Here is a 13,562-nt window from a genome sequence, read left to right on the forward strand (position 1 = left end):
AATCACTGAACAAAAGCTAGATTTCACCGCTGGCTTCTTGGAGGAACCAAAACACCAAACAGAAGTGTTTGTCCTTAAACAGAAGACATAAAAATAAACAGATAAGTTAATTAATAACATTTAAAAATAGTAATGCTTGTTTAAAAAGTCCTGCCAACTAATCAGTAACTTAGCAGATCTCACTGTTCTGCACTGTTAGCAGCAAGTCGTTCTGTTCTTCACTGAGAAATCTTTTGTTGTTTGTGGTGCTTTTTATATTGCAAAAAGGGCTAAAATGCAAAACGTAAAAAACTACATGGATATTTGATATTTATATGTTAAAATGTCATATTTTATGAAAACACATAACCATTTTTCCATAAAAAATGTGGTTGTACTTTGCAACATTTGAGGAAATATTGATTTAACTTATTATTAATACAGATAACTCAACTTTCTTGTGAATTTCACTCAAAAATTTAAATGTTCACAAATTGATCCAATTAGCGGCTCATTAAAGCTGCACTATGTAACTTTTATTTTTAAAAAATATTTGTTTTTTTAACAAATTTGTCAAAACTATCACCATATCGAGACAGATAATCTATGAAAAAATGTAACTCCTCTGTCTGAAGAAATGCACTGTTCCCAACCAAAAACAACCAATCAGAGCCATGAGGAGGGTCTTACTGCTGTCAATCAACCACATATACTCAGTGAGTATATGTGATGTTATTTACTCATCAAAATCATGCCTGGAGTTTTGCTTTGATTCTTTCATGCATGTTTGAGAAATCCTTTAATTTCCATGGCAACCATTTTGCTGTTCAAAACGCCAGGGTGGACCTAGCCCCGCCTTCGAGGCATAGCTCCTCCTCAGAGATGCAGTTTCCAAGTTTCAACTCGCAGAGCAGCTCCTTCAGACTAGCCCTCAACAATTAGCAAACATCTGCTGATTATAGGAGCTACTTCTCAGTGAACTGCTAGTAAAACGTTACTAAAGGGTTAATAGAGGAGCCATGTTGTGATGGCTTCCTGAAGGCGGAGCTTCAGATAGAGACAGAGGCCCAATTTTAAGGCAAAGTCAGCTTGTTTTAAGCCAGATTTGATCTATGCAGCATTTTTTTTTAGAACATACTTGCTTGTGTTATAAAATACTGCCTCCAAAGATAGTTAAACTTTTCAAGAATATTCCAATAATCTTGTGGATGATTTTACTGTGAATCCTTTTTGCTCAAGTGGCTCTGGGTAATTTTGATGTTGTGTTGCATCAGTATCCTGCGCTCACGTTGCTCAGAGGTCACGCAGTTTGCAGCAGACCATCCTGCTTCGCAAACTCACGCAAGCTGCTGCGGACCACGGCGATAACACTGTTGATTTTGACGCTGTGGGATCAGCCGCGACAATTTTAACCCACATTTAAGCCGCTGCAGCCAATGGATCCGGGGGGCGGTTAGGGCTCGCTAGGGGAGTTGTCTGCTTACAAGTAAGCCGATTGGGCCGCCTTAAAAAGGGCACACCTCCGCCTTCTGCTGCTGCACAGAAATAGAAAGGTCTGGCAGGAAGAGCAGCTCTAGTAAGGGGGACAAATTAAGACGATTTACTCGGAGTGAGAGCCGGTTTCATTAGCCGTAGTAACTGTTTACCTTCTCCAGCCGGGCTGACCACCGAGCCGGGGGGTAAATCTGCTGTTTCGTTCAGATCCAAATACAATTATTTTCTATAATTCATTCTGAATTACAGCTTAAATCCACTTGAAGGCTTCCAACTTGTTAATTTTCTAAAGGAATGGCCCTAGACTTCGCCGCTGGATGTGTGGGAGGTGAGGCTGTGTGTTTTTTTTTCTTATCGGTGAGTTAGCATAGCTGGTTAGCATTAGCTTAAGCCTTGCCGGTGATTTTCCATCGCAGGAAGCTCATCCAGCTGGAAAATATAAGGAAAAGCTGCGAGTTTCAAACCTCTTCCGGGTCGACATCATCTTTTATAGTAACAGGGAGTGATGATGATAAAGTGGAAGCTGTGAGTTAGCATTTATTTGTTAATTTATTTATTTTGGGGGGCTGGTAGTAACCCGGATGCAATTTTTGGTATCTGCAGCTCAGATGGGGAGTGGTGATTCTCAGCCTGTTTCCCAATATCCCATCAGCTGCATTAGGAAATGCCAGCACTCTGATCTTTCTACAGGTGACACAGAGTTTAATAAACTCATTTCTGTCCTGGGTTGACTGACCATTAGTCATCATCATTACACATTGGGGTAAAGGGATTGGTTTCTTAAGTATGCAACCAGTTTATCCACATATTTATCCAATATTGGATAAAAAAGGAAGAAAATTGACTGGAAACGTTTAATTTATTCATTTCAAACAGTTAAAAAAACAAAACGAAGAAAACAAGTAACCAGTAGGATAAGTGAGAACAGCTAAAATAGTTAGCTTACCATTACTTTGTTTGAAAATAAATAGGAAGAAGTTAACATTTATTATGATTTGGCTTCCAGATTATTTCTTATGATCCAAAAGATTGAAATCTTGTATTTTAGTGAAAAGTTAGCATTTCAACTTTAAAGTTTGGGAACTTTTGTTTAATAAATTAATTTGAAACAAGTATGCACAAACAAGAACAAAATGATTAGCTTACCACTCCTTTTTGTTTGAAACAGAGTAAGAAGTGGAGACTTTTATTATGTTTTAGCTTCCAGATTATTTCCTATGATTCAAAAGATTAAAGTCTTGGGTTTTTATGGAAACTTATGTAAAAGTTGTCTTTTAACTTTAAAGTTGGACAACCTTAGTTCATTACACTATTTTTGGTGTTTAAGTAACTGACAAAAAACTCAAATGCACAGTAAAACATACAATATTTTTGTTTTTTCCTGCATCAAGTTTCAACATTACAGGGGTACCGTATGGAGAAAATGGTTGCCAACATGTGCTGGGTTAAATTTGCTCTACAAAACTGAAGTATTAAGATAGTATAGTTGCTTCTTTTTATCAAGACTGCTTGCAGCATTGAAGTAGACGAGCTGTATTTTTTTTAGTTTTTTCTTTTTAGAAAAAGTTACATTTTTTTTGGTCTCTAGAGCATCTTAGAATAGCACTTTATAACTATAGTTGCAGTCCTGAAACTGGATTTCGTTTGCTTTTGCCTCAAGTAACTTTGGATAATTAATTCGTAGATGTTGAATTATAGATGATCAGAGTGGATTCAGATGTCAACACTGTTGAATGAGAAGCTGAGAAACAGCTCAACATTTCAGGATTCATGAAACCGATAAGAACAAAATAAAGTAGACGTTTTTTCCTAAATGTTAACTGTTGCAATCTGGGAGTCCTGATTCGGTCATTCTTGGTAAACTGGTTTCCACAGAAAAGCAGCAACACAAAGGTTTGGGAAACTTGTCAGCTGTTTGGTTCTTCCCTCAAGGCCGTGCTGCTAACATCTGAAAAGAGTTTGGAGGGAGATACGAGGTGCAGGTGGCACCTTAAACAAAATCAAGTTAATAATAGAAATGAAAATATTTCAGAGTCTAGAGATTCGATTCAGACATTTTTTTTTAAATTGAGAAGCCAGTTTTTGTATTTAAACTGTTTAGAGATCAAATTATGTGACGAGGAAAAGACAGTGTGAACAAATAAAACATTTTAAATTCCTTTACTTTGTATTTAAACAAAAATGGGTGGGCTTAGCTGCCTAGTTTTTTTCTTTCTTAAAACTATACTGATAATATAATTTCACCAAAAAACAAGCAGATTAAAATTGATTTTTGTTTTTTTAGGTAATGTGCCAATTTAAATTTAAAATACTTTAATTCCTCCAAAGACAATTAAAATGTTGAGTTGTTTTGGGTGGTGATGCTGTGGACAGGAAGGAGCTCCAGTAGCAGTCAGTATTCCAGAGAATCTGCAGAAGCCTCTGAATGAAAACGATTCCTGTATGCTATGCTAGCAGCTAAATGTCCTGGCAGCAGAGACGATATTCCAGAGTAACTTGTTCTGGATTAAGCCATGAAATGTTGACAAGAATTGCTAATCCACATCATTTGTTACTAAATAAACGTATGAGTTGTAGCTTTCACATTTAAATTTTAGTTTTAAAACATCACAACGTTACAATGGTGGAAAGTAGAAATACTTCTCAATCTAGAAAAGTGAAAGTTCAAAACCCTGATAGTTATTGGTTCCGAACAAAAAAAATCCCCTTTTAAGTAAAAAAAACAACTTGGTACTAAACAATCTTAAAGTATTTTTGTCTAGTTTTATCTTAGTTTTGTCTTATTTTAAATGTTCAAGCTTTTCTAGCTTGTTTTAGGTTAATAATTCTTATTATTGATGATAAAAGTGCTAGTTCCATTGGCACATTATTTAATCTATTATGTGGGAAAAATGTTTTATTACAAGTAAAATAATCTGTATTTTTAAAAAAACAATATTAATGAATTATTGACTTGAAAAGCTGACATTTCTTGCTGAAAAAATACTTGTAAGTTAGTTTTGTCTTATTTAAAGTGAAATAATATATTTGTAATAGAAACAAGACCAAAAATACTTGGTAAGATTTTGTTTTTGCAGTGCAACGTCTGTTTTTTCTGCTTCTACTAACTCACTATAAATAACCCACTTAGGGTTTTCTGAGAAACATTTCTGGGGAATGTTTCTCAGAAAAGTCCCACATAAGTCAGCGAGTTAAAACCATCCCAGAATCAATCACAAAAGGTTCATTTTTACGCATGTTTGGATTTCAAAGTGTGCTTTGGCTCATAAATGGAGATAATTGCTGTAAAATTGAGTTTTGGGATCATTGACATGAGTCAAGGACAGGCCGCTTTATGACTGACGTCACTGCTTACGGAGTAGCGACCGACTGATAACTCAACACCACAACACCTGGCAGGATTGCAAAGGGAGCAAAAAAACAAATAGATTCCACAAATGTATAAAAAAAATACATTTATAGCTGCAGAAATGTGTGATAAAACTGATTAAATGTCAAAATGCAAACGGATTTGCTAAAAAATGTCAGTTTGGTGTCATTTGAACAATTATCTCCACTCCTAAGAAAAATAATTTGCTTTTTACTTTTTAGTGTCAGAACATGAGATAAATATTAACATCACATGAAAAGATACTTAAGAATGATTTAAATTAGGGGGGAAAAAACTATCAAAACCAACCTGTTCAATGTGGAAAAAGTAATTTTCTCTTTAAATTTAACTACCAGAATCTTTCAGTAACTGTCTGAAATATTTATTTCACTCTGGATGGATTTTGAGTCTCTATTCTTTGTTTTAATCAGCCACATTGGATGGTTTTCTAGCAACATTTAATTGAAAGTATGGATTTATAGTAATCCCAGAGTGAATCTAAGGTGCATGCTGGTTTGTTTTGGATCATTTTCATGCTAAACAACTCAAATATAATTTAAGATTAAAGTCACAAACTAATGGTCAAACGTTTTCCTTTGGGATTTTCTTATTGTAACTTTCTTCACTTAGCTTTCACGCTGTTATTGTCCGTGTTTTCAAGACCAGAAATATTTCCAAATTGCTGAATTGGATTTTTCTGATATGATTTGATAGTTTGGTAGATTCTGTTCGATTGGGCAACAAAATTGCAACATTTATTAAATTTTTTCAGCTGCTGTGTTTGTGTCAAATCAAACAATTTGAAAAACCTGTTCCCCCCTCACCTGTGGGGGCGCTGTACCAAGAACCACTGAAAAAAAAAAACCCGATGTGAAAACATCCAAATAAAGACAGAATTAAACTTTCTCCGTACAAATGTAAATAAAAATGTTTGTAGGATTTTTTTTATTTATTTATTTTTTTTTGTAAAAAACTACAAGCCATTTCTCCTGCTAGCACTAAGCTAGCATGCTTTCTGGTTGTATTTACCCAGAATGCCTTGCTCTGTGGTCCACTTTCTGCTTTTGGAGTTAGTGGTTTAATTGCAGATTCACACCTTCCCAAATAAACCAGACTGTTTAGAAAAACAAACTACAGTTCGATTAAATCGGACTAAACGGGGCCGGTGTCGATTCACCGTTGGCCGATTTCAAATTTATTTGTCGCACATTTAAAACAACTGCAGTTGACTAAAGTGCTTCGCAATTTACAACAACCATAAAATAAAGATTAAAACACAGATATTAAACAGAAACTAAGCAGAGTTATAGTCAAAATTTATTTGCTTTCTGCTTGGATTTACTTGTTGCTATATTTAGTGATTCTTCTGAAAAAAAATAATAATCAGGAAGTCAGAAAACTGCAATCGGTGTACAGATACACTCTTGTATATATTAAGTTTTATTATTTTGCAGGTGCTGCTGGTGTTTTGGTCGGCCATCCATTTGATACTGTAAAGGTGGGTGTTTCCTAATACTTTCCTTTGATTTTCTTTCACTCTTGTTAGGCAATAAACATAATTTAGTGAATTTAAATTTTTTGAATAACAGAACATAAACATTTTCGACATAAGGATGAAATTTGTAATCATTTTTCCCATGTATGTTTTATTTTTAGAGCATATTTCACTAAATTGGGGCCAGAAAAATCCTCTGACGGGACAATACTTCCTAATCCAACCCAGTTATTCATTTTCTTAAACTACAAAACCCTAAAAAAAATTAAATTTCCGGTGTGTTTACCTCAGAGAATGTGTGTGAATATTAGCAGCATTTTGCATGAATCTAGTAACTCATAGGATATGTTCACACTGCAGCCTGAAGTAACCCAAATCTGATTTTATTTCATTTTTTTGTAATTTTTTTTTTCCAAATGTGACTTTTTGTATTTAAATAAATGACAAGTATACAGAAGATTTACATAGGATTTTTCCTGAGGGCCTTTTCATTAGTAGACTGTTATTGTTTTAACCTATAGTTCCATATCTTTAATTACATGAGGAAAACATGGCGCTTTATTTGTAAATTTACATTTATAAATGTAAAAAGTTCATTATAAAAAAACATTTAGGATCCTTTCTGGAGAATTTAGAAAAACAGAATAAAACATTTCCCTAACTTAAGTAAAAACACCTCAAAATATGGTTATTAATAAATCTCCTTACAAAGGTCTGTGCCAAAACATGCGTCACAGTATCTTTAAATTTGACCGCAGGGTAAATTTTGTAAAGAATTTTAAATCACATTTCCTTCACATTGTTTACAATGAAATATTTATGGGGGATCATCCAGGCAGTTTTCCAGTTGATATCAGTCCAAATGAGGCTTGAATGAAACTGCGAAAGACCTGAAATGTTCCGCATGCGCAGTAGAGGGCGCCACGGCGCAGTAACGACCCAAATAGCGAGCATGCGCAATGATACAAAGAAGTGTTTGCGGAAGTAAACGTGAATGCTAATATTTTACGATTTTAAAGTTGTCCGACTGGAGTCATCTTAACCTCCTGACTACCAGGAAAAAAAATATTGTCCAATTAGCATTTTTTAAAAATCCCACAGTCTTTGTAAGGTAATAAAAGGTTTTATGCACTTACTTTGTCTCTTCCCATAAAATGTATTACTGATGAATGCCATTTTTATGAACTAGAAAAAGGTACGTACAAAAGTCCCACCCCTTCACATGTATCATTGAAAAGCCCTAAATGTCCTCTCCAGATACCAAAATGAATTAATTCAGTAGAATGCAGGGGGTGGGAGATATTCAAGTTTAGAAATGTCCTCTACAGAGGACAAAAATGAACTACTGGTAGTCAGGAGGATATTAACAACATAGTCCTCATTTTTGTCCGCCATAGTTGTTTTTTCTTTATGTTTGCGCGTATCAGGACGCATAATAGTGACGTTCGTCGAGAATCAATGACGTTCCGGTCGGATGAATGCGACCTTATCAGATAACGGATTTAGAGCCACATATCCAATCAAAAAATCCAGTTTCTATTGTTCAGACCGTCATAAAAAATCGGATTCTGGTCACTTCCGGCTGCAGTGTGAACGTAGCCGTCATAAAGTAAATGAATATCTCCGTGCTGGAAAAGCGTCCGCTGCTGGCATGGTGAGGAAGCTTCTTCACATGAAGGGGAATGTTAGCGTTGCAGCTTGTTGTAGAGGCTGAATGGATGTTGGTTGTAGTTCTTTTTACACCTTGCTGTTTGATGTCATTTCTCCCTGAGCCGGTGTCTGCTTGGGGCTCGGGGCGGCTGTCTTTAACAGCTACAGTGTCACTGTGTTGTAGATGAGAGAGAGAAATAAACAACCTCTCCACGGAAATGTGACCTAGTAAGTATGGTCCAGGTCTTTCTTTATCTCACCCAATGTCCTGTCTTGAGCTATAGAAATATAAAAGCCAAGAAGGCATTTTTATTTTTTTCTCCTATTTATTTTTATTTCATTTTTACTCAACGTGGTAATGTTGCACCCCATAAGCATTTTAACCCTTCAAACGAATGATTGTCTACTTATTTCCCTGCTTCGTACACTGAAAAAACGCAACCTTACCAAGTATTTTTGTTCTAGTTTTTAGTGCAACTTTAGAATACTAAAGCTCTTTAACACTTTCTAAATCATTAATAACTGTTAATGTATACTAAAAAATTAAGCTTACAAATGCTTATTGTGCTTACAAAATAGTCTGAAGCATTTAGTGTAAAAAAATAAATAGGTGAGACAAGAAACTAGTAGGTTTTATCGCCTTCTCACAATTAATGCATAATAAACGGTTATTAATGATTTAGAAAGTGTTTAGAGATTAATTAATAACATCTATAAGGGGAGCCTTATGGAAAAGTGGTACCTTAGTACACTTAAAACATGAAAACTAAGTTATAAGTAAGTTTTCAGTAAGATACTGAAGCTGGTTGTAAGTAAATAATTCCTTTAATATTGACAGAAAAAGTACTGGTTAAATTGGCAAATTATTTCACTTAAAACACTGAGAAAAAATAAAATAATCTGCCAATGAGACAAGTACTTTTTCTACAATTTTAAAGAACTATTTACTAAAAAGTTACAATTTCTTATTTCAAGTGTACTAAGATATTTGCACTATAAAAAAGACCAAAATTACTTGGTAAGATTTTGTGATTTTTGCAGTGATATATAGTCACTGTGCTCTTTATTTTGTGCCTTTCAAATGCTCCGCTAACGTTAGCGCTGTCGTCCCCAGGTGCGGCTTCAGGTTCAAAATGTGGACAAACCTCTTTACCGCGGGACATTTCACTGCTTTCAGTCGATCGTGCGCCAAGAATCGGTAAGTGTCGCCTTCTCTGTTATCCTACTTGGGTTTTAAGTGTCAAGTTTCGGCTCCATCTGCGATTACATGCATCAGCCCCACCTTAGAGAGAAGAGTGTCTTCCAGCTGGGATCAGGGAGCTAAATAAGGCTTTGGACTTTTGTGCTATTCATGGCGTATGCTTGGTCTCATCGCTTTCACACATGGTGGAATTATGATTATCATTTCACGTTTAGTTGATTCAAAACTTAGAAACTTGGTTGCATTTAGTTGGAGTCATGATTGTAAGTTAATGCAGCAGGATATTTAAAAATCTTTAAAGAACCTAAATTGGCATAGATGTTCCCAGGAGCCTGCTTGTTTGAAAAATTTAAGATGGTTGCAATTAAAAATTTATTTTTGAGCTGTATTTGCTAATATTTACCACAGATGGATATTTTGGTGTCAAATAAGGCATGATTGGACAATAAAAATATTTACTGAGATTTTTTTTCTGATTTTTCTGGATGTTTGCACTAAAATATCCAATTAGATGAACGTGTTTGTCAAATTATAGTCTGCATATACTGAACCATGGAAACCATTTATATTTTCTTTGTATGTTTTTTTTTCTGGTGGACATACGTCAAAATGGCTGCCATGGTTGTAATGGAGAATAAATGTTTGCACAAAAATCGGCAGTAGTTATTGCCAGTAGGAAACTAGCTATCACCAATTATTAGCAAACTCAGTAGTTAGCTACTACATTGGTGGTAGCTAATGCTACTATTGGCTACCACCAATGTAGTAGAACAAAAATTAGTAAAATCTAATGAACTCTCAAACTCAAAAAGTAGTGGAAGCTAACGCTAAGCACAAAAAAACATTGTCATAAACTAACTCCAAACTGCTAAACACACAAATTTATCAGGAAATAAGGCAAACTGTTAAGATGTCTTCATCTGTTGCACGTCTGCGTCTCGTTTTATGTTTCTTTTATAAACCCAGGCGAAAGAAAACCTCTTTGTTTGTCCTGTGTACAGATGCTCGGACTGTATAAAGGCATCGGTTCTCCAATGATGGGGCTGACGTTCATCAACGCCATCGTCTTCGGCGTCCAAGGCAACGCCATGCGGAAGCTCGGCCGCGACACGCCCCTCAACCAGTTCCTGGCGGGCGCCGCTGCCGGAACCATCCAATGCGTCATCTGCTGCCCGATGGAGCTGGCGAAGACGCGCATGCAGATGCAGGGAACCGGCGAGAAGAAGTCCAAGAAGAAGATGTACAAGAACTCCCTGGACTGCCTGGTGAGAATCTACAGGAAGGAAGGGTTCCGGGGCATCAACCGCGGCATGGTGACCACGCTGCTGCGCGAGACGCCCGGCTTCGGCGTGTACTTCCTGGCGTACGACGTGCTGACGCGTTCGCTGGGCTGCGAGCCGGAGGACCCGTACATGATCCCAAAGCTGCTGTTCGCCGGCGGGATGTCGGGCATCGCCTCCTGGCTCTCCACATACCCGGTGGACGTCATCAAGTCGCGGCTGCAGGCCGACGGCGTCGGCGGCGTCAACAAATACGGCAGCATTGCGGACTGCGTCAGGCAGAGCTTACAGAAGGAGGGGTACCGGGTGTTCACACGCGGCCTCACCTCCACACTGCTGCGCGCCTTCCCGGTCAACGCCACCACCTTCGCCACTGTGACTCTGTTTTTAATGTACATGCGACGGGAGGAGGAATGCGGCATGCAGAACACTGAGCCGCCCGCCGTGCAGCTGCAGCCGCAACCAACCAGCATGTAAGGTGCAGATTAGCTGATGCGCACCTCTCCATCCGTCTGTGGTATTTAAAAACTTTTTTTTTAAAACTAAAAGCTGAATTTGTGTGTATATATGGCTTCTTTTCTCACCCATGCTTTTCTACAATAGTTATATTGGGAACAGTATCGTAAGGGTGCACCGATTGCAGCTTTCAGGCCAAACTCAGGTCTTTAAGTAAGAAACATACATTGGTTCTGCAGTCATGCTAACGGTTAGCATTACTTTCTGCTAATTTCATGTTTAGCGATTTGGAGTTAGTTTCTGTCAATGCTCTGTATCTTTAAAAAAAAAAAAGCCGATTCCGATTTTGGACGATACTGTTTGTTTTTTTTTGTTTGAAATGTTGGTAAATGTAGCAGTTTGTAACAGTGACTATTGTTAACTGCAACTGTGCGGTTGAAATAAGATCGGCTTTACATGCAAGTATCGGCCGATCACCCAAAATAAATCGGTGCACCCCTACTGTATCGTTACTGTAATTGTTACAAACAAGTTTAAAAACTATAATGCTGTTTAGTAAGGATTCATCAATATGAAAATATGAGCCAATAACCATATTTGTTGTTAGTATTTAGAGATATTGTCTACATTTCACCACTTTTACGACACATTTGGGGTGAAAATTGAATATATATTGTTCATATCTGACAAATATTGTCCGATACCGATGTTAGTTCCGATACTATCTAGGTCAGATAGTGACTGCATGCATGTAAATTGGTGCAGTTATTCTGGTCATTTTTTATTTTAACTTATCAAAACTGTCATGATTATCTGGCATCTTGCAATAACGGAGAATAGTTTACAAAAACGTTCCCAAAGTATTTTTAACAGGTCGGCTGGCTTTGTGTGACTTTAACCTCCTTGTAGTGTTGCATAAATACATTTCTGGATATTTTCTCAGATAAAATCAAACGTAAGTCTGCGTTTTAAAGAAGCACCTTATATAACCACATGAATGGTTGAAGCTAAGGCGAAATGTTTTTTCTTTTTTTTGCAGTAACTACTTAAAACACTGAATGCTGTGTTTAGAGTTGGGTTGGAAGAAATGAAAACTGTTAGCAGAAGTCACTTTGTCCACAAGGGGGCAGCAGCAGACCAGCTACATTCACCCATTTGCATCAATAGCTGCTCTTTTTACATGACTGCATATTTTACTGAATAGCATGGATTAAACTGGATGAATGTTGAGACTTAAGAGCTTAAATGTGGGTTAAATTTCCCAATAATCATGAGTAATATCCCTGTATGTAGATGGTGCGTGTTGTTGGACATAATGTACATTAATGTGAAAGTGCTGCTGATTGTTGTCGAGGCTATAGAATGACTTTTTTGTAATTTTGTTTGCCTTTTTTCTAAGTTGGAAGGACTGCTTTAGCTGTCGAATGCTGCTTTGTATCCTGTGCTTGATTCTGTACGATACTTTGCACCAAAGTAGCCATTCAAATGTAGATCTTTAAAAAAAAATAAAGATTTGTTTTCTAAGACAGTTTGCACAAGTGTTAATTGTGGAAAATTAAAGCAGTTTGACGTCAGTAGATGCTGACCCCCTAGCGGCGAAAAGCAATATTACAAGTATAAAAATGCAAATCAGAAAACATTAAAAAATATATTTATTGTACTTTAATGCATTATTTGACAAAAGTGCTTTAGAGTTCTTGATCGGGACCTTGGTGTTAAATTGGTCAAAAAACGAACAGATGAGAATAAAAACAAACATTTTATCCACTTTAATGTTGAGGTTTGTTCCTTTTTAACTCTGGGGTGTCCAAAGTAAGGTCCGGGGGCCATTTGTGGCCCTTGAAATTATTTTGTTTGGTTGTAACCACAACACAAGAATGATCATTTAAAAAAAAATGTTTTTCTTTTAATAAGGCAACAATCCGAAGTCCTATTTTAAGTTCTGGATCTTTAATGAATGTTGAGGCCTGCCAGTAGATAAAATTAAACAGCTTTGGATCCTGGGACAAAAAGTTTGGACACCCCTGGTTTACTTGTGCAAAAGACGAGGCGTTTCTCTCACTGAGGAATTTCAACAAAGTTACACAGTAACTGGAATCAGCAAATCTGAGAACAAAAGTGCAATAATTCAATAATAATCAGGTGACTATTAAATGTAACATTCATGATGCGTTTAAATTTTAATGGATGTATTCCCGTTTTTTGTTTTAAATATCCTCTGCAGGTTTTTATTTTCTGAATATTTATTGAATTGTTGCACTTCTGAGCCTTGATATTTTTGCCAAAGCGGCTGAATAGATTGACGTCGCGTCTCCTTTGGGGCTCTAGCCGATTTTTCCAGCTTTGGGTGTTTTGGTGAAGAGGGTGCAGTCACAGGAGCGACGCAGGAAGCGGTAGATCTCCTCGGCTCTGGATCGGCTCATGCAGCCGCCTTTCTGGATCGACTCAACGGAGCTGGAAGAAAAAAACCGAGCAGAAAATACAGAATTATGACGCATTTATGAGTTTTCCAGATTCTCTACTGACTCAATTATAAAATAAATAAATTGGTCTATTCACAGATTGATAAATAAATGGATGGATGAGGGATAAACTTTTGCATGGATAGAAGGATGAGAAGATGGATGAATAAGGGGA

At 36.7% G+C, this 13,562-nt stretch overlaps 2 protein-coding genes and 1 long non-coding RNA gene across 7 annotated transcripts in view; 2 read left to right on the forward strand and 1 right to left on the reverse strand.

Annotated features, from left to right (window-relative positions):
* The first annotated feature begins 1,230 nt into the window (after window positions 1-1,230).
* Window positions 1,231-12,435, forward strand: slc25a29l (solute carrier family 25 member 29-like). 2 transcript variants are annotated; one of them, XM_015057322.1, is made up of 4 exons: window positions 1,231-1,801; window positions 6,298-6,341; window positions 9,103-9,186; window positions 10,191-12,435. In XM_015057322.1, exons 1-4 carry the CDS (start codon window positions 1,768-1,770, stop codon window positions 10,944-10,946), a joined length of 918 nt encoding a protein of 305 aa, XP_014912808.1. In that variant the 5' UTR covers window positions 1,231-1,767; the 3' UTR covers window positions 10,947-12,435. The 2 variants fall into 2 exon arrangements, with proteins under 2 accessions (XP_014912808.1, XP_014912810.1); XM_015057324.1 differs by lacking the exons at window positions 1,231-1,801; window positions 6,298-6,341 and adding an exon at window positions 7,629-8,216.
* LOC106962743 (uncharacterized) lies at window positions 1,808-3,019 on the forward strand. The gene is made up of 2 exons (XR_001428050.1): window positions 1,808-1,998; window positions 2,077-3,019. It is a non-coding gene; the product is annotated as an uncharacterized LOC106962743 (long non-coding RNA).
* The window catches only part of fancm (FA complementation group M), a 47,832-nt gene continuing 45,828 nt past the window's right edge, over window positions 11,559-13,562 (reverse strand). For all 4 annotated transcript variants that reach the window (XM_015057315.1, XM_015057313.1, XM_015057312.1 and 1 more), the window contains exon 24: window positions 11,559-13,379. In XM_015057315.1, coding sequence (XP_014912801.1) covers window positions 13,250-13,379 — 130 coding nt within the window. In that variant the 3' untranslated portion in view covers window positions 11,559-13,249. The remainder of the gene's footprint in view (window positions 13,380-13,562) is intronic.

The sequence above is a fragment of the Poecilia latipinna genome, unplaced genomic scaffold, assembly GCF_001443285.1.
Source record: "Poecilia latipinna isolate Pla-1442-1.1 unplaced genomic scaffold, P_latipinna-1.0 Scaffold1454, whole genome shotgun sequence".
NCBI classification, from domain to species: Eukaryota; Metazoa; Chordata; class Actinopteri; order Cyprinodontiformes; family Poeciliidae; genus Poecilia; species Poecilia latipinna.